The 25,493-nt window shown below is 37.4% G+C and overlaps 1 protein-coding gene across 2 annotated transcripts; it reads left to right on the forward strand.

Moving 5' to 3' along the window:
• LOC121382660 (FAD-dependent oxidoreductase domain-containing protein 1-like) lies at nt 1-24,842 on the forward strand. 2 transcript variants are annotated; one of them, XM_041512196.1, is made up of 11 exons: nt 1-54; nt 5,708-5,839; nt 7,143-7,348; nt 8,407-8,536; nt 9,552-9,651; nt 12,025-12,119; nt 12,710-12,885; nt 14,834-14,979; nt 15,496-15,631; nt 19,175-19,279; nt 21,667-24,842. In XM_041512196.1, exons 2-11 carry the CDS (start codon nt 5,722-5,724, stop codon nt 21,919-21,921), a joined length of 1,467 nt encoding a protein of 488 aa, XP_041368130.1. In that variant the 5' UTR covers nt 1-54; nt 5,708-5,721; the 3' UTR covers nt 21,922-24,842. The 2 variants fall into 2 exon arrangements, with proteins under 2 accessions (XP_041368130.1, XP_041368131.1); XM_041512197.1 differs by lacking the exon at nt 1-54 and adding an exon at nt 126-222.
• Nucleotides 24,843-25,493: the final 651 nt, after the last annotated feature.

Here is a 25,493-nt window from a genome sequence, read left to right on the forward strand (position 1 = left end):
CCTTGAGCCATCGTTGCAAAACGAAAGAAGGCGCACTTACACTGTAACTTACAGGTTAGTTGTAAGTTACTTTTAGTTAGTGTATTTGTGCAGTTTAACTAGGCTAAAGCTTTATTAGTTATGTCGCATACCTAAAGCCATTGTTAATTATATGTAAAGTTCGTGCGTAGTTAATATTTCAGCAATGACAGTGTGGAGATCATCTTTGTATGATTAAGTGATGTAATTTCGTTACTTCTTTTTGTCGTACTATAAACTATGTACAACTAAATTAGAAAGACCGGATTTAGTCCGAAGGGATGTGGAATGTGTGGTTCTTCTACATCCGAACCTTGTTACATACTCTATATGTAGCTGGTATTCAGAACTTGTGGCACCATGTTTCAAACGTTTCTCAACCGAAATAGTGCAACAAATGGACACACAAACCAAAAATGTATGGAAAGAGTTCTACTAGTACACCTCTATATCAAGGCTTTAAAGACTAATCCTAACCTAGTTCATCAAGATAAACGTCTCCGGCACGATATTTATTATTGTGATGTTTATTGCTGTGCCGTAACGTAACATTTGCAATCACGATTTAATAAAATCAGGCATATGTGCTTTATTTAAGAGCCTCAACACGTACAACAACATATTTTAATAAATTTTAGACAAAAATATTAAGTACAATACCTTTGGTAACCTTTCCAGGATTAGATGTTTGAAGATGACACATTTAAACAATTGAAAGCTATTTTTATCCTGGCATATCGAAAATGCGGAATGAAAATTTTGCGGAACGAGAATTATTCGTATCAAGCATTTTACGTACACCCAGTAAAAAGAAATATTGCGGAACTGAATGGAATTGATTATTAAATTTATTTATTTTGTTATTTTTGTTTCTACATATGTGCTTTGTGTGGGTTGCATTATATGCATTGTTAATAATATTATCACATTAAAGTTTTGGGGTGTATTATTCTTTTTTATTATTATTAAAAAAATAATGATTGTTAGTACAGGTCATTACTTATTTTAAGGCCTTCATTTATTTACTTTTTCCAAAATTATTATTTCCTTTAGTAATTGTTTTTAAATATTATTATTACAGGCCATTGCTTACATGTGTTTTTTTCTCTTTTTTTCTCTTCTTTTTTGTTTTAATTTCATTTCTTTTTTTTAGTTATATTTACTGGTCATTAGTTATTTTAGGAGTTTTATTCAGTTAAATTTAATTGTTATTATTAATTTATTATCAATTAATTGATTTTTAAAAAATATTATTCATTAATTAAGTTTATTTATTTATTATTATAAAACGTGATATTCCATTAAATATCGTGGAATAAACTCGTGAACCCGAGACGAATAATAATAAAAATAATCCGATTCCACCAACAGTTTTCAATCACATTTTAAATATGCTCACAATGGCCGGCGGGAATATTCGAGATTTTGTTCGTAACTGAAAATTGGATTAATGCAGGATTACTATTTGGACAAACTGTCTATTTATGCGTAAAACGTGACTCGGGAAGTTTTCTTTATACAGTAAGTGTTTATATTTATTGGTACATCTCATATTTCGCCACGAAATAATTAATTCCATGGTTGTATCGATTCCGCCTGAAATCTGGGCGGAAACTGCACGCTTGTTTTTGCTGTTCAAGTTGTAAACATCGGGTCCAATAAATGTCAAAATGTTAAAAAACGGACCGTAGATGTTTACCTTGGTGAACTAATCCTAACCCTAACACTAAAACTAACCTTAACCACTGAAAGTGGGGTATGGGTCGAACTCATGCCAAAAGTATAACTTACCATACTCACTAAATCCTGATTTAAGTACTTGTGTCATTATTAACAAAATAAATCTTCAAATAACAACCGTCAAAAGTCCACCACCATTTTAAATATGCTACATTGAGAGAAGCAACTCACCGTTCACGTTAAGAAAAGTATTGACATAATGTACCCGTGCACTAAAACGGACAAAGAAAGTGTGGTTCTTTAAGAAAAGTATTGACCTAATGTGGGCTGTGCACTATAAATAATTTACTAAATTAGACGTTGGTAAAATATCAGACCGTTACCTTCCTACTGTTAGGGTTATAGTTAGGATTAGGGTGAGGTTCCATCTTCCCCACATGTATCAGTATAATGGGGGTAACGGGTGTATATCTTTCCCAATAATAACACAATGTTTGACATTAAATACCATTACATTGATCATGTTTGAGTTCGCTGATAACAAATTATTTCACATATTAACCCTAATACACACACTACACAAAGAAACCCGACAGCACCTCCTTTCAATAATGTTCTGGTTAAATATGTAGGAGCTGACGGTTGATTATTACCATTGCTTTAGATTGCATAAAAGTCAAGGCATTAAATGCAGTGCATAAAATACATATATACCCAAAATAATCGCACCCAAATTAAGTACAAACATGCTGACCTCAAAATATTTAACTTCAAAACCACGGAAATGTTACTTAATTTTAATTAGATTGAATAACTTAATGACGGTACTAATGTGATTTCCTTTTGTAAGCATATAGTTTTCATGTAAATATAATTACAGGGCTATCTCTGGCACTCGCCAAATTCGCCAATTGTGAATTTTAGAAACAACAGGCGAATTTTATTTTCATTTGGCAAAATAAGTTCATGTACCAGGGCATAAAATTAAAAATTGTGAGACCACTAATATGTCGTTCGTGTGCTTTTAGTGTTTACACAAACGATTTTCGTTAGTAGTTCGATACAAATGAAATGGTTAAAGGCCAACGATTATAATCAAGCGAGAATCTAAGATGAGCGATTTTCGTAGCTTTTTCCATCAAATTTCCTATCATAAATAAGAAAATATACTATTTGCATGCTAGGACTAGCTTGAAAGCTGCCAGGTGAAAATAAAAAAATGAAGTTTGTCTGTCCTAACCCGACTGACCCACAAACATCCATCTGTGTCAAAATCTGTTTTGACCTCTTTTGGGGAAGATTTGTCAAAATTTTAAATCATCGATATCATTTAACCAAAATTTATTAACATTAGTTTCAATTTGTTGGAAAATAGAAATTCTGTAAAATGCTATTCATTGTAACGAGAACACAATTTTCTCGTGACGGTGGCACAAGATCTCGCGCACCGCAGTGCTGTTCGTAATACATGCTCTTGTGACAGGCAAAATGGGTTTTAAATTATCAGTCTAACGGTAGATGCCCAGGTACCATCACGTGAGCATTGGCATGCGTTGACAGTCACAAAGTTAATATTACAGTACTGCTATTAATAGATCTGATTCAGTCGAAAGACTTATTGGCTCGGAATAGCAGTGACAGAAATTTTCATGACACCCGTGTATTATTTTTTTTAAACATATTTTGTTTTCATCAGTGTCGTTAAATTGCATCGGTATATAAGATAATATTCTAAAAAAAAACCTACTCGTAAAAATTCTCTTATGTGCTACAAACACCAAATATTGTGAATTCAAAAGTTTGAGAATTTCTGCAGACTTTCCTAAATTGTAAATCTGTCACTGGCGTGCTAACATAGGTAGCATCTTATAACGAAAGTTGACGATGGTCATGAGAAAAATAGCTGGACACATTGAATGATGGAGGAAAAGCTGGTTAGAACAGTACCACCAAGCACGTACATCTAGGTCAGGGATTTCCCACTGCACGCAGTTTTCCAAAACATTGATGATATTAGCTAACACACGTTTGTTTGGATTTTCTGACGAGCGATTACAGCTTTTGCACGAACAATCCGTCGTATGTTGATGTTAGTTTTGCAGAACGCCAAAATCGTTCGTGCCAAATTTTATGCCCTGATGTATTAATTGATATTTTGTTACAAAATAACTGGGTATCTATACAATTTGAAAGTTTAATAGATAATTTGGCGACATTTTCTGACGACCCAGATCTAACCCTGAATTATAAGTGTTGCATTAACATGCATTATGTAAAACAACCTTCATGCGGTCGGAAAAGACAAAAGTCCATGTGGTGTCCAAATTAGTGCGATTATGCCCTGATTACTATTGAAATGTCTCTCTAACTCTAACAGCAGAGTACTCAGGCTACACTACCACTCCAGCTAGTTTAAGGTCGGTAAGGCCCTGTGAATGAACCCTTGAGTTTAGGGTTTACAACAGAATGTCCTAGTAGCAGGGCTTCTAGATTATGGTAGCCCCACTCCCATGGCTATAGTGATATTCATTGTTGGGCTAGTAAATAACTACTATCGCCATGCTCATCAGCTAGTGAAATAAAGTTGTCAAATGCTGCATTTAAGTATATTTTTTAAATATGAATATCCTGCCCCAACCCCCATTCCTCAATCTTTTTAAGCTCTATCTCCCTCTTTAGGTGACAATATTACTATTAGTAAAATTGTATTAGCTTTAAGTAAAGTAGGGCTATTGAATTTTTAACCATGGCTAGTCAATATTAAAAATCATTGATCCCATGGCTAGTAGATTTGATCAAGGTTCTAGAAGCCCTGGTCCTAGTCTACCAGTTTGCATTTGTCAACAACATTATACTGACTCGGTTCAGAATGAGGGTAACGTGACATGTACTGGCATACAGATATACTAAGCATTATACTGTCAGAACTGCCCATATCCAGTGTTGATGAGCTGCTTCCTGCTGGTGCATAATAGTGAGGTTATTTAAAGTGATTCTAACATGTTTTAAGTTCACTGAGCTTTAGCATTAAAAGTAGGTATGTTGTTATTATTTTATCATTTATCCATTCATATAATGCAAGTTAGTACCTCTCTCTCTCTCTCTCTCTCTCTCTCTCTCTCTCTCTCTCTCTCTCTCTCTCTCTCTCTCTCTCTCTCTCTCTCTCTCTCTCTCTCTCTCTTTTTGTGTTTGTTTTTATTATTTTTAAAATTAATTTTGTTTTTAATTTATATTACTATTTTATTGTAAGTCCAATGTGTTTCTGGTAGAAATGACGTTTGTAGTACTTGGGGCGGCATAGATGATTTTCGTATGACAATGTACCATTTCGTATAGGCCTATAGCATACTGCATTACGGAATGGTACATTAATAAATGGCTTGCAAAGTTGTTGGGATCTAGATCAGACGGTAGAGCACTCGTCTGCAGTACTTTGGTTGCAGGAGACCTCAGTAGACCTTCTCTCTCTCTCTCTCTCTCTCTCTCTCTCTCTCTCTCTCTCTCTCTCTCTCTCTCTCTCTCTCTCGATCGATCGAACTTTTGTGCCGTCGGTAAAGCTCCTCAACAATGGTGAAATGTATACACCTGGTGTACATTATCTACCAATAATTAACATTTGCACATTTAAAAGATGTCTACATATAACTAGATAGCCTTTCAGTCAGGTTTATTTGCTGCAAATGTCACTTTAAAAAAAATTGCCATAGGCAGGTTCAAAATTGCCATCGGAGGACTGTTTCACCCATTGCAATTCTTTTAAAAATTGCTGTGGGAGACAGATTCGTAAGTTCGAGCCTTGGAATCATATCTGGAGTCAGGGTTCCTGCCATTATGTCTTTAATTAAATACAATATACATGTAGAGTAGGACAAAAAAACTACATATATATTTCCATCCTCAAGTCCCATGGGCCGGGTGCTTGCACTGTGTATCCCTATATTTGAATGTATTTGTGTGTACCTACATATATGTACATGTGTGTATACATATATGTTTTTTTTATTCTCAGGTGTGCATCCAGAAATGAGTGTGTTGTATCGTTTGTTAGGTCGTACAGTCTGCAACCGCCGACATCAATGTGTTCAGTGTGTTCGCTGTGTTCATTCTGATGGAGATAAGCTGGATCACCAACCACCAGCTGGTAATGCCAATGCTTATAAAATTTTGTATTTATACAATGTAGATCTTTATTGCAATTTCCCCCCACTCCGGAGTTGGTCACTGGCGAAGTCAGAGGCTAAATCTGAAGTGGGCGTGCCTGAACCTCTGTGGATAGGGGCACGTTAAACCCAGTTTCCATTCCATTCCATTTATTGCAATTTTTAAAATTAAATATACCTAAGTATTTATGCATATAGTGCATTTTGTGTTAGTATTATAAGGGCTCACACTGGAAGCCAATTTTTATATAATAATAAAGTAGAATATTTCCTTACAAATTATTAAAATGTGATTAATTTAAGGAACATTTTATTAGCCAAAGACTAAATTATGTGGCCATTTTGTTTAAAAATTAGTAATTGGCTAATTTTGCAATATACAAGGTGAAATCTGTATTATGATTTGGGCTTACGTCTTCAGAATTCACCATGATGGAAGTGTTTACTTGCTCCCCTAACTTTGATTATGGGAAGCCATTTAAAATATTACCATATTGAGTATTAATATTTAATCATTTTTAGTAAAAAAAAAATTCTTAATCCACATTCTAAGGGGATCTAATAATGACTCTCCTTGAATTAAACAAAATGGCTCCAACATTTAGTCTAGTTGAGAGCAGTCTAAAGATTTTATGTGGTTTTAGTTAACTTTAGTATGTATATTTACACCTAAACTGTATTTTTATTTTTTGTTAAAAAAGACTAATGTTAAAATTAGTGTAAATATAGAACAACTAGTTAATGATGTAGGATATCAGCTTTAACCTGTGAAAGTAAGAATGGAAAATTTCACAAGGCGTGCCAAGTGGAATTTCCCATTCGGCCTGAACAGGATAAAGCCAGTATGCTACATCATTATTAACTAGTTATTATTTTTATCATGTAGTCCATAAAAATAAGGGTAAAAGCTGTTATTTCAGATACATTGTACAATGAAGAAGTCAAATTATTGATTTAGTAATGTGGCTATTCATGTGATGTGAAAAGTCATAATCTGCTAGTATTTATCACTGGTGTAGGAAGCGGGGTGGCATGTGCCGCTGCCGCCACCCCCCCCCCCCCCCCCCCCCCCCCCCCACCCCCAACCCCAACGTTGTAGCAGCTGCGATGGTTTATATATATGTGTTCATGTATTTATATGTGTGTGTGTGCTCTTTCCACTTTTAGGCACCTTCCTACGCTCGTGTACATTTATGACTTTGCTTTAATCGGTCATCATAATCAGCCAGTAGAAACAGTGATTGCAAGATAAATTATTAAAAATGTTTATCTGCTCTATCTTAGGAATATATCGGTCTCCACTGCGGATTCTGAAAGAGGAATATGATGCTGTTACAAGTGGGAAGGCGCTTCCTGAGGAATCGAAGGTTCCGCGTGAAGTGGACGTTCTTGTTGTCGGTGGTGGCATCATGGGGTCGTCAGTGGCATTCTGGCTCAAGCAGCGACATCCTAAAGGAATCAGTGTTGCTGTAGTGGAAAGAGATTTTTCTGTGAGTCTCTCTAACCTCTAATGAATCTGTGTACGTCCTTGGTGACATTATTAGAGCTGTCGTTCTGGGATCAATCAATGTCAGTTGGGCTATTTCTCATTCCAGCCAATGACTATAATTATGTCAGAATCACCAACATTTGGTAATTTTGACAAAATCTTAGTGTGAAAACTCACTACATTTTTAAATTAGTAACAGTGATCCTTTATATGCCTTTGATAATACCTGTCATGGGGCACTGTCTGGAACGAGAAATAGCCCAATGTGCCCACCAATGTGGATCAATCTTAGATCGACCGCTCATCAGCTGTGCCCTTTACACCAAGGCTGCGTCCTGCCTCTCCCAATAAACAATGAGATGTGATGTTAAAAACATGCCATTCTTTTGTTCTAGGTACAGTATTGATTTCCATAACCTTTTTACTATCGAATAATTCTTAAATGTAAATACAGATATTTTTATCTCGCCTTCATGTAAAATTCTTTAATCTCATTGGTTGTTTGCCATTGGACAAATTCCTTATACCCCTGTAGGGGTGGAGCCAAATTCTCTTATACCCCGTCTGTAATTTCCAACAGTTTCCAGCCACCCCAGTTAATGCTAAAGCAATAATTAGATTATAAATAAAGATTTCAGACAATTTCATATTACAAACATTTGAAGTTAAAAACTCGTTTATCGATGGAACTATTTTTCGTCACTGGCAAGTGGTTTCGTTCGCGTCCACGTGGTACGGCTCCATTAATAAATTGTTAACAATTATTGTCTGGCGTTATTTTGATTATTTAGCTATATGGTTTAACATGTCGGCAAGATAAATTCGTTGTAGAAGCATCTCTCGGGGTATATGGCTTTTTATGTACCCTCTGTGTGCTCTTTTAACCCCTTCGGCGTACCCTCTGTGTGCTCTTTTAACCCCTTCGGCGTACCCTCTGTGTGCTCTTTTAACCCCTTCGGCTTGGCATAAAAGAACACACAGAGGGTACATAAAAAGCCATATAACCCTCGTGATGCTTCTACAACTTATCATATTTATTTTATTATTGTGTTATTTCAGTTCACGAGGGCCTCCAGTATGTTGTCAGTGGGAGGAATCAGACATCAGTTTACACTGCCGGAAAATATACGACTGTCGATGTTCACAGCAGACTTTCTGAGAAACATCCGAGAACATCTTAGTGTTCTAGGTCAGGTTTTTTATGAGGTGTATTAAAATACAGTGAAACCCCTGTAAACTGGACACCCACAGGATCAAGTAAAATGTCTGGTTTTCAGGGGTATCTGGTTTAGAAAGGTTCTGTTCTGTACTATTTAGAAAGGGACCATGATAAATGTCCAGTTTTGGGGGAATTCTGGTTTATAGCGAGTCCATTTTTGAGGAGTTTCACTGTATATACATCATATTACATGTGTATAGCCATGTTTTGTCAAAAACTGATAGTACATCACATTTAACCTTTAACTGCTAATCTGTTGTGTTTTAGGTGAAGTGCATTTTAATATTTATATTTGAATGATAAATTTTAACTATCCACATGTTTCTTTATACAATAATGCTTACTTAATATATATGTGGTTAAAGCTACATTTTCTTCTTTAGAATATCAGTGTCTCTATATCCAGTGTGTTTCTGATCGTCCTAATGATTTTTAATGGCTTAAATATATTTTTATTTCTTTTCTTTTTTTCTTTTTAAGAAGTTATTGGTAGATAAAATCTAATTCGGACATCTAAAACATTTAGGACAATCAAAAACATTGAATATACCGCCATTGGTATTCTGAACAAGAAAATACATTAAGTATGTAAAAATAGTCATTAAAAAGGCTCTGTTAGTTGGGAACATGTCACAACAGCAAAAAACGCAGAACAGTCTCTTTAATAGAATGCATACTGACATGGCCAAGAACGAACTCATTCAAATGTCACTTTTTTCAGTGGTTCTGGAATACAATGGCCTATACATACATTACATAGGAATATATTTGTTAATTAAACATATTAGTTTAGCTATAGATCTACAAGACCAAGACGTGCTACACCAGGTGTAATTAATAAACACTAACAATAATGTTTTGGGAGGTGGTTGTGTTTTTATTCTCTCTCTCTTGTTTTTAAATTTTTTTCTTTTTTTTAAATATTTATTATTTATTCATTTTATTATTGATTTATTGATTTATTTATTATAATTTTATTTAACAGATGAGGATCCTCCTGATGTCCAGTTTAATCATCAAGGATATCTATTTCTTGCCAAAGAAGACCGAGCCGAGAGACTGGCCGAGCTTGTGGCCTTGCAAAAGTAAAATATTGCAGACATAAACTCTACACAACTAATTACGGCCTGTGTACTTTGAGGGTCATTCTTTGTTAGTGTCACATTATTTAACAAGGTTTCACTTGTTTCAGTAAAATTTCACACATGAGACTCAGAGGTGGGGGGGGGGGGGGGGGGGGGGGACCATCATTCACATAGTGGATTTTTTCATGGTTTTATGAAAACTATAGAAATGCACGTTCGGCAGGGAATGTTTATGTTGTTCACTCTTATTTGTTGTTTGAATCAGTAAGTTAATAACATGCCTCAATGTTGTCAATGTACAAAGGAATCTGTATTTTGTTTTATTTTTTATTTAAATAAAAATGTTGAAAAATCAGTAAGTTACTAACATGCCCCAACGTTGTTAATTTACAAAGGAATCTGTATTTTGTTTTATGTTCTATTTGAATAAAAAATGTAGAAAAATCAATAAGTTAATAATGTTCCCCAATGTTGACAATTTACAAAGGAATCTGGGGTTTTTTATGTTCTATTTAAATAAAAATGTGGACAATATCTACTGGCTCCTAATTATTATTATTATTATTATGGTTTTTTTTTTATCCCACTCCCCCTTTCCTTTCTCTCCTTTGACTTCCATCTCATTTCTTCCTGATCTGACAACTCCTCCTATCTTTCAACTTCTTTCGTTGTCCACCTCCACAACGCAGTCCTTGTCTCTTCAACCGCATCAGGTACTTGTCTCTTGTGACTATCCATGCCACACACCTGCCATGTCCCATCAGCGTTTATCTGTGAGCTTACTCTGACCACATTGGAGAGTGTTCAGTAATTACTTCTGACATTGTTAAGAGGCACTTGTAACTACCTACTATGCTCCCCTACTACCGGCGGTCAGGCTCCTAATTAATTTGTTGATTATACTTAATGCATGGCACAAGGATCAATACACCAACAAAAACCACATGATTTATATAGGCTTTCTAGTGACGGTGTAAACTTTACACAATTTTCAAGTGGGGAAGGAGGGACATCTATGAAATTATGTGTGAAATTATTTGTAATCAGTTTTTGAATAAGTTATATAGGCTGACAGAATGTTCAGGCCATAGGATTTCAAATATTATGGGGAAACACTTTTCCGTGCCTTGTGATCATGGGAACCCATCGGAAACTGTTTTTAAACAATAATTATATATATTTTTTATTTTTGTTGAATAGCCATACATGTTGAATATAATAATCATGGAAAACTAAATTTTGGTTCCATGATTTTAACAACATGCTACCGATATGGTACCAGAAATGATTCTTTCAGTGAAATCCAAGGGTTACATGTATTTTGTAGCCAGTGGCGTAGCGTGGGCGGGGCCACCGGGGCAAGTGCCCCGGGTACAAAATTCTGGACTGGTGGAAGGGACTCGGGGAGTGCTAACGGTCCACTGGTGAGGGGGCACAATACTTGTCTTGTCCCGGGCACTGGCAACCCACGCTACGCCACTGGGAGTCTGGGAGTGTTCTCCAAGACATTTTTAAAAGAGATGTCCTGAAAATGCTATTTTCTAACAAATGCTTGTAAATTATGCTTTATGTTTTTTAACCAAACTGTTAGATCAAATAAAATAATTACTTAAACTGAACAACTGTATGATTCAGTCAAATAATTGGTTATTTTCAAGTTACTATGTACAAGTTTGTAGTAATTGTTTTTATGTAAACTGGCTTGATTCCCTTCTTAGCACATTTATCTTAATTCTAGAAAGGTTTGGGTGCATGCTTCTGCAGAAAATTATTATAACTAGATGATCTGAAATGCACTTTCCAGTATTCTACATTTACAAGTAAAATTCATCATCATGGCAAAATGCTGGTGAATGTCCATATTTGAAAAGTTATTTTTTGAAGAGGGGGATCTGATCCAGCATACCTGATTGGTTCATGATTGTAGTCACGCGAGCTGCCAGAAATGCGGGCTTATTGCTGTTTACTTAATGCTTTCTTTTTAATGTTCTGTTATTAGTCTCCTACCTGTTTCATCTCCATCCTTCTGTCTGTGTCTTATCGGTCCCACATGTAGTTTTCTATTAAAAAACATTTCCATGTGCCTGAAATGTTGTGTATAGCTTTATCAAGTTCTGTTACAGATCAAGTTTGACTTTCATGGCGATTGTTTGACACCCAATAGCCGATGTATTTTTCGTGCTGGGGTGTCGTTAAACATTCATTCATTCATTCATGGCGATTTACCCATTTTTGACAGAGTTATGGCACTTGAACTTTGAAGATAACAAAATTTGTTGCACCTGGTAGGGAACATGTATTGCTTAAAATTAGCAGTACTCACAGAATGCTTGTGATTTATTAATTAATAGAAGTGGGATTTTGTTTTTACAGAGAGCTGGGGGCTAAAACAGAACTACTGACAACAGCGAAATTACAGAAGAAGTTTCCTTGGCTGAATTTAGATGGCATTGAGGTTGGATCATATGGTAATATACTAAAATATATTGCAGGTCTTTACAAACCAGGTGGGTACTGTGCCCTTCACTTGATAATGAAACTACAGGTTTTTTGTGTCCGCTATTTCAATAAAGTAAACAATGTGGCTTGTGGCCCCCACTAAAGAATGTAGCTCTCTCCACTAGAAATTGTGGTTTGCGCCCCCCCCCCCCCCACACACACACACACACACACACAACTTCAGATATCATTCCTATGGGCCTGCATTATGTTTTTATTGAATATTGAAGCTGATATTTGCTTAACAGAACATTAAAGTAGAGGTCAGTTTTTAAGCTATTGATTTGTCATTGGATTGTGAAGGTAGTTTTTAAATGTTTTTCTTTTTAATCACACTGCCCCTCTTTTGTTTTTTATCCTTTGAATTACTTCTCGATTCTTCCCGAACTGGCAGCTCCTCCACATCCCAGTCCTTGTCTCTTCAAGCATGACAGGTGCTTATCTCTTGTGGCCATTACTGCCACACACCTGCCATTTTTCACAGCTTTTACTTGTGGGCTTAGTTTGATTAATGGATACTTCTGCTGTTTTTTCAAATGTGCTATGTCTTTATCACCAGGGCTCGAAGGTGAAGGCTGGTTCGATCCATGGCTCATGGTTAAAGCTCTCAAACAGAAGAATCTCAGTCTGGGCGTGAGGTACATCGAAGGTGAACTCACTTCCTTCGAGTTCAGAGACGAAACGTACGTCAGTGGAGGATCAACCCATGTACGCAAGGAACTTGATAACGCAGTGGTGAGTATCTTGTTTTCCATTTAATGGAGCCAGTTGTACCAAGTGATATGATATTAGTACGTTATTTTTAACATCAATGGGTTTAGAATATGTTAAGAAGCAGAAATCATTAAGTGTAAAGTGAAAAAAACACCTCGAACTTAACGACGGCAATTGCCGTCGGTGACATATAAACTGCTGTCAGTTGGGGCGTCACCACTGATGGCAAAATGTATAAACGTGTATGAACATTATCTGCCAGTATTTAACACAGACATTTGGGTCCTTGTTGCGAGTTAATGGGCATTTAGTTAGTACTACGCGATGGAACTATATTTAGTCATGCGCGTATTCTGTGTTGTTGTATAATATACGTTTTCACTGCATTTTGCCTCCTCGCTTTCGTATTCTGCCGCCCCTTTTCACGTTTGGGAGCCCCATTTGTTTTTCTGCGCCCCTCTTTATTTTTTGGCATCCAGCTCTGCTATTTCAAAATGCACACTTTTTCACACTGAAAAACATCGATCAGTCTGCACAGTGGACATCAAAGGAAACACAGTCGTCCAAAATACAACGATATACAGTAACCAAACATGCCTTTTTTTTTCCTTTTTTTCTTTCATAATTTGTTTGCTTTTCAATTTATTTATTTTTGTTGGTTGGTTTGGGTTGTTTTTTTTAAATGGTGGGCTGGGGTGGGAGGGGGGACGCATGGCTATCCTCCTTCAATTTTCACCCAGCGAGAACACTGTATACAATTTAATGTCATCCATAGAACAATTTTCATGTCATATTCACCGAAAACTTGGGCAACTTGTCTCAGAAACACCAGGTTCCGTTTAATGTTAGCTTTATGCTAGTAGTCCATGATTCCATTTATAATAAATTCTTGTTTATTGAAGTTTACTGACATAAATTGAAGAAATTTGACTACATGTACATACAGAAAAATAACCTTTCAGTCAAGTTTAATTGCTGCAAAAGTCAGTTTGAAAAATTGCCATCGGCACACTCAAAATTACCATCGGTGGGTCCTTTCACCAACGGCAATTTGTTTTTTGAATTACCGTGGGTGATAAATTCTTAAGTTCGAGCCCTGCATTCTATAACTACCTGATTGTTTTGCTTAATTAATAAGAAAGAATCGTGATATAATCCTAAAAACACCTTTATAAATAAATATGGGATTTGATGTCAAATATGTAAGAAAATAACTTCTTCATCTGACACATTATTTTCTATTTCAGCCGGTGCTCCATAACTGTTATATTATTGACTGTGGTGTGTGCCATCTTGTGTGGAAAAGTATATAAAGACCGTTGTCACTAATCGGTAATAAAATAGCCTGTTTGTCAGCGGAATATTCCGTCTCATCTTTTACACTACCTGTATGTGTCACACCTGTCTAATCAGTCTTCACAATGAATAAATTCAAGGCAAGGCAAAGATCACAGATACATATGCTGAAATTCGGGGGAGGGGGGCGGTGAGGGTGTCTGTACTCTGGCAAGCAAATTTTTAAAGGGGTTTGAGTCATGCTACCCCGGAAAACATGGGGTGGGGGGTCAACTCCCCAAAATCACACCACCCAGCACACGATCCAGAATCACTCTCTTGAAATGGTGTTGCAAGGTCATAATTTTTGCCGCTCACACATTTGTTTCCTGGCAGGTGTGTATAGGTGTGTATTGATTTCAACTTATTTTTGTGCTTGTATCCAATTACGGTTCAATCACGCTGTCCTGGGCACACATCTCAGCTTTCTGGGCTGTCTGTCATGACAGTGGGTTAGTTGTAAGTGAGAGAAAAGAGGGTGTGTTAGTCTTACTTAACCAGTACCTACCAGCCTTACGTCCGATGGCTTAACCAGTCCACGACACCACGAAGGCTGGTGGCAGGTGTGAAAGAGGTTTCAATGATCACTCACTTTTACTGGTGATTGATTTGCTGATGATTGTTATTGTTACAGATAAAATGCTCAGACGGTCAGACCTACCAGTCACGGTTTGCTGTCGTTGTTAACTGTGCTGGTGCCTGGGCCGCCGAGGTGGCGAGAAAGGCTATGATTGGAACCGGATCAGCAGAACTGTCAATCCCACTGCCGGTTGAACCAAGGTGATTGATACTACTGTGGTGTTGTGGTAAAACTGTCCATCTCTGTTAAAGTGTAATATGTTGAATGAAGACCTTTGTTTTTCTCACTCATTCTCTCTCTCTCTCTCTCTCTCTCTCTCTCTCTCTCTCTCTCTCTCTCTCTCTCTCTCTCTCTCTCTCTCTCTCTCTCTCTCTCTCTCTCTCTCTCTCTCATGCAGTATTTCTCTTCCTCTCACACTGTCTTTAAGTCTCGGTCTCTCTCTCTCTCTCTCTCTCTCTCTCTCTCTCTCTCTCTCTCTCTCTCTCTCTCTCTCTCTCTCTCTCTCTCTCTCTCTCTCTCACACTCTCACTCTCACTCTCACTCTCACTCTCACTCTCACTAACTCGCTCACTCACTCGCTCACTAAATTAAGGGTGGTTATAAACTGGATGTCATTGCACAGTTTTAAACATTTGGTTCATGACAGCTGTTCCATCTGTTCACTACCATCAATAACATGGTAGCCAATCATAGTGAACCATGTTATATTTTTTCAGGAAGCGATATGTCTATGTAGTGCATTGTTCAGATGGACCAGGGCTGGATATGCCGTTAGTTATTGACCCGACTGGATGTTACTCGAGACGTGAGGGACTTGGCGGTCACTATCTCTGTGGGAGATCTCCCTTGCCTGTATGTTAACTTTAATTTATATGCTGTTTATTTTATAATACTCAAGCCTCTTTTAGTAGTTTTTTATCGTTCTGATTGATTCCCCTTCTTTGATCAGCACTGCCATCCGCCTTGCACATATCCAATGCCATACTACACAAACCATCTTTTTTGCACACTGGTCCAGTCAACTACTGCGTACACATGCTGAATTTTGCAAAAAGATGAAATTCCATAAATACATGTACTGTTCCATATGTCAATGGATGCCGCCATCTTTGTCACTAACATAGAAGTTCATAGTCTCAGCTTCCAGGGCTTCTAGAATTGTTTTTAAATCCGCTAGCCATGGGATCAGTAATTTAAATTTTTTACTAGCCACGATTAAAACTTCACTAGCCCTACTTTACTTTAAGTTAATAAAATTTTACTAAATTTAATAGGGCATATCATAAAATATTGTTTGTTTCCGGTTACCCGACCGACCCTAATTTGAACCTGCTGACCCTAACACTTCCAAGCTAAATCTTGATGAAGCTGGACGCTGTCGCCTGTGCTCTCGACTTGCCCCCGCCCCCCCACCTGAGGGGCAGGACCAGCTCATCCGGACCCACCGTCAACATCGAGGGATGCTCTCAACACGCCAATGTGCGAGACGCCCGCAGACAGACCTCCATCTCCCTCTACGCCACCGTCTACACGTAACTGGCCACTGTCACCAGTCTTGCCAGTTCGGAAGGCGGCAGTCCGGGCAGGAGCCGTTACGAAGAGTAAGGCCTCCACCTTCACAGGCACCGTCCCCCTCTGACTCGGAAGCCGTCTGGAAAGTTCAGATCGGGAAAATCAGGTCCGGCTTCCTGAAGTTCGTGCAGGGGGACACCTCGGATCCGGCATCACTGATGGGCGGACTAGTGGAACCAGAGCTGAAACAACTGCCTGATGGAAATGCTTGCTAGCTACACACCATCAAGTCTATAGCCGGCAAGACGGGGTTGGTACTGACTCAGCGCCAGGAAGGAGTCTACCGACAAGCGGTCCTAGTTAGAGAGATGGATAGCCACACCATCCACAGGATCGTCAAGGCCCTTTTCGGCAACAACTCGCCGACCAGAGATGGAAGCACTTTATCCCCGGCTTTGCCGGTTCTCCGCTCATCAGTTCGCCGTAGGCCAACCTCCACACCCTAACGGCCTTAACGAGGCCACTCAAATGGACATATAGACTTTAAACATTTAGACCTTCGTTCAAAATTTTATGTCAAAATTACTCTTTTTTTTAAATATTATTAAATAGTCCGATCCTCTCTTCTTTCTCTTATTTATTTTTGGACTGTCCTTCTAAAATGCTCCAAATTATATAAATATTCGGCCAAGCAGTCAATTCTTTTTATTTTTGGCTTGTAATTTTTTTCTTCTTTTTTAAAAATTATTCTATTAACCCCACATCCCGAGTCAGGCCACCAATCTTATCGGAGGTCGGACTTGGGATGGGCATGTTCGAAACCCTAGTGATATATGGGCACGTTAAACTAGTTACCATCATCATGTATATCAATTTTTTTATTTTTTTATATAACAACGATTTCCACGAAAACATTCCAAAACTATCACAAGCACTAATTTGGTGTCATTTAGGGGATAACCCTACTGTGTTTTCCGATTTGCGGACATATATCGGTGGTTTTACTGTCACAAATTTAGTTTTATTGGCGACCCGTTAGCCATGAAATGTTTTCTTCTAACAATTGATTGACGGAGTTACTTCCCTTCAAATTGAAGTTCGGTAACTTTCGTGAGATATCGGGCGAAGAGTCGGAAAATTGTTTTCACGAATATATGCGATCTTTTCCGATTTACTCTACATCTAGCGTAGCGAGGTGTTCTGATTAATAATAATAATAATAATAATAATAATAACTATAATTAATGATTTACTCCAGCGACAAACTGGCCTTGTAGAAATTTAGTGACCTTCTGATAAACTAGGGGAGGGAATGTTTACCGATACTGATGGAGTTTACTGCCAAATCAAATGATTAAATATGTTAGTAAGATCTCGATGCGTTATTTTTTTGTAAGTGGTCACTGGGAACTTTGCGGGTTTCTGCTAAAAAAGTTCATGCTGACTAGAAAAAAAACCTGACGTCATATTCAGCCTTTAAACACACCTATGTGGATAGTACTACATATTTCCTTTTTTTAATCAAGTTATGAAATAGATATAGAAAATAAAATGGCCATAAGGTTTTTGTCCTTTTGAAAATTGTATAATGGAAAAAAAAAGCCTTTATATTTATAACTGCACATAAAATATGCCCACAAAACGTCACTTTACCATGCCTTACTTCATTTCTAGGGAAAACACTGTGATGAATGGTATTGTTGGTTTGCATAATGCATTTCTATACATGCAGAGGTTATTTTGGATACCGGTAGTCAACACCTTTATTTAATATCCATAAATAAAATTGTTTTCCAAAATAAAATGTTTTTCCTACCTACCTACCCTATATTTTTCCAGCATGTAATAGGAAACAAGTAAAAAAAAATCTTTCAGTCTAGTAATAATCAGATATGTCACCTTAAGAGTGAGATTGAGCTTAAAACACTAACAATGGGTTTTGGGTGAAAGAAAGAAACAAATGTTTTATTTAATGACGCACTCAACACATTTTATTTACGGTTATATGGCATCAGACATATGGTTAAGGACCACACAGATTTTGAGAGGAAACCTGCTGTCGCCACTACATGGGCTACTCTTTCCGATTAGCAGCAAGGGATCTTTTATTTGCGCTTCCCACAGGCAGGATAGCACAAACCATGGCCTTTGTTGAACCAGTTAGAGATCACTGGTCAGTGCAAGTGGTTTACACCTACCCATTGAGCCTTGCGGAGCACTCACTCATGGTTTGGAGTCGGTATCTGGATTAAAAATCCCATGCCTCGACTGGGATCCGAACCTAGTACCTACCAGCCTGTAGACCGATGGCCTAACCACGACGCCACCGAGGCCGGTCGGGTTGGGGGGAGATCAGGATATTTATATTTACAAAATAGACTTAACTGCAACATTTGGCAATGGGTTTTTTCACTTGTCATCGGGCATGGCAATAGTAGTTATTTACTAGCCCAACATTGAATATCACTAGCCATGGGAGTGGGGCTACCATAATCTAGAAGCCCTGGTTTATGATGGTGGGCTATCAACACAGCTGTCATATTTTGATGGGAAAGTCCAGTGTAAAGACACCATACCTCATCTAAACTTTCCCATGCATTATACTGGTTATATCTAGGCAATACATGATAGTTAAATGTTGATTCTATTTACTTTTACTTTGGTTTAGTTTTTGTGTTGTTTTGTTTCATTATTATTTACTTTATTGGTTTAGATTGTTCTTTTGTCATTGTTTTAGTTTTAGTTTTTTTTTGTTCCATGCATACATATAATAGTACAGTATATTAGCCATCTTTTAGGGTAGATTTTGTTCTTGCTTTTCATTTCAGTTGAAATGTTTCAAAAGTTTTATATTTTCCAAGGATTATTGGTTTTGTTTTGAAGGAAGAGGAGCCTCCAATAGATGATCTTGACGTAGACTATGATTTCTTCACCAACAAAGTCTGGCCTCATCTGGCACACAGAATACCAAAGTTTGAAAACCTAAAGGTAATGTACACTGATGGAAACAAAATAAGGGAACACATGACATTTTAGATCAAATTTAATTTATTAGTAGCATAGTTATGTCTGTATATAAAGAAACAGAAGATATAATGAGTGAATGAATTTCACTAATACGGGGTTGAATATCAATAATACAGGGTTGAATATCAATAATACAGGGTTGAATGTCAATAATAGGGGTTGAATGTCACTAATACGGGGTTGAATATCAATAATATGGGGTTGAATATCAAATAATACGGGGTTGAATATCAATAATAGGGGTTGAATGTCACTAATACGGGGTTGAATATCACTAAAAAGAGGGTGAATGTCACTAAAAAGAGGGTGAATGTCACTAATATGAGGTTGAATGTCACTAATACAGGGTGAATGTCACTAATATGGGGTTGATTATCAATAATACGGGGGTGAATATCACTAAAAAGAGGGTGAATGTCACTAATATGAGGTTGAATGTCACTAATATGGGGTGAATGTCACTAATATGGGGTTGAATGTCACTAATATGGGGTTGAATGTCACTAATATGTGGTTGAATGTCACTAATACAGGGGTGAATGTCACTAATATAGGGTTGAATGTCACTAATACAGGGTTGTATGTCACTAATATGAGGTTGAATGTCAGTAATATGAGTTTGAATGTCACTAATATGAGATTGAATGTCACTAACTCAGACCTGTCAACCCTCCCGGATTCCGTGGGAGTCTCCCGGTATTTGATCAAATCTCCTTTCACCTGTGCGGGAGGACAATTTCTCCTTTTAAATGACATTTTTGTAAGCATAAAAAAAAAATCGATCCTCTTTTATCAAAATAACATAAGGGAAGTAACTCTGCCTTTTTTTTTCTCATTCGGAAAATGTCAATTACTTTCGGTTTCTGAAAATGTAACAAGCCGAATTGTCCCGACTGTTTAACCTTTGCCAAAGTGAGAATTGTGGGATAGCCTATTTATATTGTTCAAAAAGCACATGGAGTTTATAAAATGACGTGTTATTATAATGTTTGTTGTCATCGTAATGACTACGAAGCGTGTTACCGCTAATTCAACGGGCTGTGTATTGACATTCAGTGTTGCCATATATAAAACTATCCAATTTAGTTCTAATAACACCTCTGAATTGTAAAATGTCTTCCCACTGGATTACATAATGCAACTATGACGAATCTGAACTGCCAGACTCCTGAGTTGACAGCGATACACACGATCGTGACGATGAGTGTTAAAATCACATGTCACAGCAAGACAACGAAAAGACCAATTAACTGTATAAACATACTTGTGTCAAGTAATTTTGTATGTTTGTGCAGTAAAATGTTGGTTATAAGGGTACACTTCAAGAAATTATTTTTGTACAAATAAAAAATGTTGTGTTTGACATTGACATAAAGTTACTCACGGAAAAGGGTATTATTCTGGTATATTTCACACGATGTCCGTAATGATTATACGGTAATGAGGTTTTACTTATGATTAATGAAAATACAATGTACATCATTATAATGATTTTAAATAAGTACCACGCCGCTGTTCCTCATTATAGTAAAAATTTAATATTAATTTATACAATTTATATAAACTTGTCTTTGGTAGCCTGCTTAGGTACACTAACCACAAATGATAATGTAACGCAACCTGTAAGGCTGTAAGTGTAATACCGTAAATGTACTAATTAATTTTTTAATTTCTTGTTCATGTTCTTAACATTTTGGGATAACATATTTTTAATTTTTTTTAAATATGTATTAAATCATAATAATATTTAAACTTAAAAAAACAACATTATTTTTTTTTATTTATTTTTTTATTATTATTATTTTTAAATTCCAAGACCTACGGTTAACAAGTATATATGACATTATATAGTATTCATATAACTTATTGTAATACTGGGGTTTTTTTAATCTTGCGATTTTGGGTTAAATTGTGTGAATTTAAAAAATCTCCTGCTTTTTTACAAAATCTCCTGCTTTTTCAACACACACTTCCTGCTTTCTCTTGACTAAAGGTTGACAGGTCTGCACTAACTCAGGGTTGAATGTCACTAATATGGGGTTGAATGTCACTAATATGGGGTTGAATGTCACTAATATGGGGTTGAATGTCACTAATATGAGGTTGAATGTCACTAATATGAAATTGAATGTCACTAATACAGGGGTGAATGTCACTAATATGAGATTGAATGCCACTGATATGAGGTTGAATATCACTGATATGAGGTTGAATGTCACTGATATGGTTAAATTCATAATAATTTGTAATTTAGATTCAGTAGTGGTGTGGCCTCAAAAAACTGGTGACTAGAAAATCTGCCACTATTCTGATTGGTCTTATTTTTATTTTTTATTTTTCCATTCTAGGTAAAAAGTGCTTGGGCTGGTTACTATGACTATAACTTCCTGGACCAGAATCTGATAGTGGGAATTCATCCATACCACAGAAACTTTATCTTCGCCAACGGTCTGAGCGGCCATGGACTACAGCACTCGATTGGGGTGGGCCGCGCTGTCATGGAGTTGATCGTAGACAGCAAGTTCAGGACAATCGACCTGTCCAGGTTCTCCTTCGATCGAGTCATTCTTGATGAGCCATTGTTTGAGGAGTGCATAGTCTAAAACTGAGGTCCCCACTCTGAAGAACTCATAAAACAGGATAGAATAGATAGATTATATGTTACATACAGTCATATAGTCAAAGCTGAAAAATGGTCCATGGCATAACTTTCACTGACAACAATTATGTTTATTTCAACACACTGTTACTTAGAGTTGTTTGGTTCAATCCCTTCCAACACTGATCTGTAATCAAGATGAACATATGGTAGTGTTTTATGAAAATAATGCCATGTGATAATTTTTCGTTCTTGATTCTGGGTTAGTGGGATATATACATATTTTAGTATTCAGGAGGGGGAGGACATGTGTCAATATGTACCCCCTCAAAATAGACAAATAATAATCTGTAGATCTGGTAACCTATAGGTAACACTTTTCATATTTTTCAAGTCATGAAAGTTATGGCATGCATTACTTTAATGGCAGATACCAATTGCAAAATTTACACGTTTCAAACATGCGCTAAGGTGCGTAATCTGGTAATAGTAATTATCAATCAACCACTGTTCCAGGAGTGCATGATTTATGATCAGCGTTAAACTAAAGAAACTTTGAAAAACCCTGAAGAATATTTTGTTTGCTGTGACATTTGTATCAGGGCCCTAACCTAGATTAACTGGGGTGCAATAAAAAAAAAATGAGGGCACTGTTCCAGGCGTGCATGATTTGAACTAAAGAAGCTTTAAAAACCCTGAAGAATATTTTGTTTGCTGTGACATTTGTATCAGGGCCCTAACCTAGATTAACTGGAGTGCAATAAAAATAAAATGAGGGCACTGTAATATAAAGTCTATTCAAGGTACACAAAAGGGCATTTCTAAATTAAAATGGCACTTTTTTTTCTCTTTTTATTTTATTTTGTGGAGGGGGATGACAGCTGTTAACCTGTCCCCCTCATTTATGGTTCTGGCCATACCAGTATAATGATGGCTGTAATATGTCAAAAGGATATTTTATAGTTAATGTAGTTAACTAGATAGGTGGAGATAGTGTTTGCTTGTTTGGGTGTCCTTCTTAGGTATCACCTGTGGAGATAGTGTTTGCTTGATTAGGTGTCCTTACTTGGGTATCACCTGTGGAGATAGTGTTTGCTTGCTTGGGTGTCCTCCTTAGGTATCACCTGTGAAGATGGTGTTTGCTTGATGGGTGTCCCTCTTAGGTATCACCTGTGGAGATTTGCTTGGGTGTCCTCCTTAGGTATCACCTGTGGAGATAGTGTTTGCTTGCTTGGGTGTCCTCCTTAGGTATCACCTGTGAAGATGGTGTTTGCTTGATGGGTGTCCCTCTTAGGTATCACCTGTGGAGATTTGCTTGGGTGTCCTCCTTAGGTATCACCTGTGAAGATGGTGTTTGCTTGCTTGGTTGTCCTCCTTAGGTATCACCTGTGGAGATAGTGTTTGCTTGCTTGGGTGTCCCTCTTAGGTATCACCTGTGGAGATAGTGTTTGCTTGCTTGGTTGTCCTCCTTAGGTATCACCTGTGGAGATAGTGTTTGCTTGCTTGGGTGTCCCTCTTAGGTATCACTTGTGGAGATAGTGTTTGCTTGCTTGGGTGTCCCTCTTAGGTATCACCTGTGGAGATAGTGTTTGCTTGATGGGTGTCTCTCTTAGGTATCACCTGTGGAGATAGTGTTTGCTTGCTTGGGTGTCCCTCTTAGGTATCACCTGTGAAGATGGTGTTTGCTTGCTTGGTTGTCCTCCTTAGGTATCACCTGTGGAGATAGTGTTTGCTTGCTTGGGTGTCCCTCTTAGGTATCACCTGTGGAGATAGTGTTTGCTTGATGGGTGTCTCTCTTAGGTATCACCTGTGGAGATAGTGTTTGCTTGATGGGTGTCTCTCTTAGGTATCACCTGTGAAGATGGTGTTTGCTTGATGGGTGTCTCTCTTAGGTATCACCTGTGGAGATAGTATTTGCTTGCTTGGTTGTCCTCCTTAGGTATCACCTGTGGAGATAGTGTTTGCTTGCTTGGGTGTCCCTCTTAGGTATCACCTGTGGAGATAGTGTTTGCTTGCTTGGGTGTCCTCCTTAGGTATCACCTGTGAAGATGGTGTTTGCTTGATGGGTGTCTCTCTTAGGTATCACCTGTGGAGATAGTGTTTGCTTGCTTGGGTGTCCTCCTTAGGTATCACCTGTGAAGATAGTGTTTGCTTGATGGGTGTCTCTCTTAGGTATCACCTGTGGAGATAGTGTTTGCTTGCTTGGGTGTCCTTCTTAGGTATCACCTGTGGAGATAGTGTTTGCTTGCTTGGGTGTCCTCCTTAGGTATCACCTAGGGAGATAGTGTTTGCTTGCTTGGGTGTCCTTCTTAGGTATCACCTGTGGAGATAGTGTTTGCTTGCTTGGGTGTCCTCCTTAGGTATCACCTGTAGAGATAGTGTTTGCTGGCTTGGGTGTCCTCCTTAGGTATCACCTGTAGAGATAGTGTTTGCTGGCTTGGGTGTCCTTCTTAGGTATCACCTGTGGAGATAGTGTTTGCTTGCTTGGGTGTCCTTAGGTATCACAGATATGACTTACCATGATGCATTACTGTGATGAATTATGGATCATCTGGTTCCAGTGCATTCACAAGGAACAGATAATTTGTAAATACTCATTGTCACATTTAACTGGTGTTTTTTCAATATAAAAAATGCTCAGCCATATGTCACATAACCCTACGCACAAAATCAAAGGCATATCTGTATTCTTTTTACAGCCAAATGTTTACAATAAAAAATAATATGCCAGTGATCACATTAGAAAATAATGATTTTTCTATATGATTAAAGTCACTACTTATTAAAATATGCAATTTCTTGTTTTATGAAACAAAATAGTCTGTACATTTCTGTAGATCATATGTACATGTATGTTTAATCCAAGTCATAGATAGAAATATTAATTTAACTGAATAAAAGTGAAGTTTCAACCATAGCAAGCAACAAACCTGATGTCATCCTTTTTAAGCCAGTCAGCTGAAGTGGAAGTAGAAGCCCAGCATATTTGAGCTCATATGGTAATAATGAATTTTTATAGACATGGTCGAAATCCATCCCTGCTCAGCCAAATGTCCTTTTTTGTAATTTAGTTTTTTCTAGGGGAGTATGACTTGACTTGTCACTCCCCCTACCGACCAGTGATCCATAACTGGTTCAACAAAGGTCATGGTTTGTGCTATCCTGCCTGTGGGAAGCGCAAATAAAAGATCCCTTGCTGCTAATCGGAAAGAGTAGCCCATGAAGTGGTGACAGCGGGTTTCCTCTCAAGATCTATGTGGTCATTAACCATATGTCTGATGCCATATAACCGTAAATAAAATGTGTTGAGCGCGTCGTTAAATAAAAAAAAAATCTTTTTCTTTCTCACTCCACCATAAATTTGGTCGCCACAGTCTAGACACTGTTCTAAACTTTCTGCACACATGCCTGGCAATATTATTTTCATCAGGGTAAAATCAGTATTGTACACATCTGAGCCTTAAACAGTTTTGGAAATAATTTATGGGTTATCAGGCCATAGGATTTCAAATTTCAGGGGAAACACCTTTTCGGTTCCGTGCCTTGGAACCAATCAGAAACTGATTTAGGTTTCGT

The sequence above is a fragment of the Gigantopelta aegis genome, chromosome 10 (assembly GCF_016097555.1).
Source record: "Gigantopelta aegis isolate Gae_Host chromosome 10, Gae_host_genome, whole genome shotgun sequence".
In the NCBI taxonomy this organism is placed as follows: Eukaryota; Metazoa; Mollusca; class Gastropoda; order Neomphalida; family Peltospiridae; genus Gigantopelta; species Gigantopelta aegis.

What these genes read in the sequence shown, in the direction of transcription:
- LOC121382660 (XM_041512196.1), top strand. Translation starts at nt 5,722, where the DNA reads ATGAGTGTGTTGTATCGTTTGTTAGGTCGTACAGTCTGCAACCGCCGA. An exon ending in AGAACATCTTAGTGTTCTAG is followed by an intron (nt 8,537 to 9,551) that starts GTCAGGTTTTTT and finishes TTTATTTAACAG; the next exon opens with ATGAGGATCCTCCTGATGTC. An exon ending in CATTGAGGTTGGATCATATG is followed by an intron (nt 12,120 to 12,709) that starts GTAATATACTAA and finishes CTTTATCACCAG; the next exon opens with GGCTCGAAGGTGAAGGCTGG.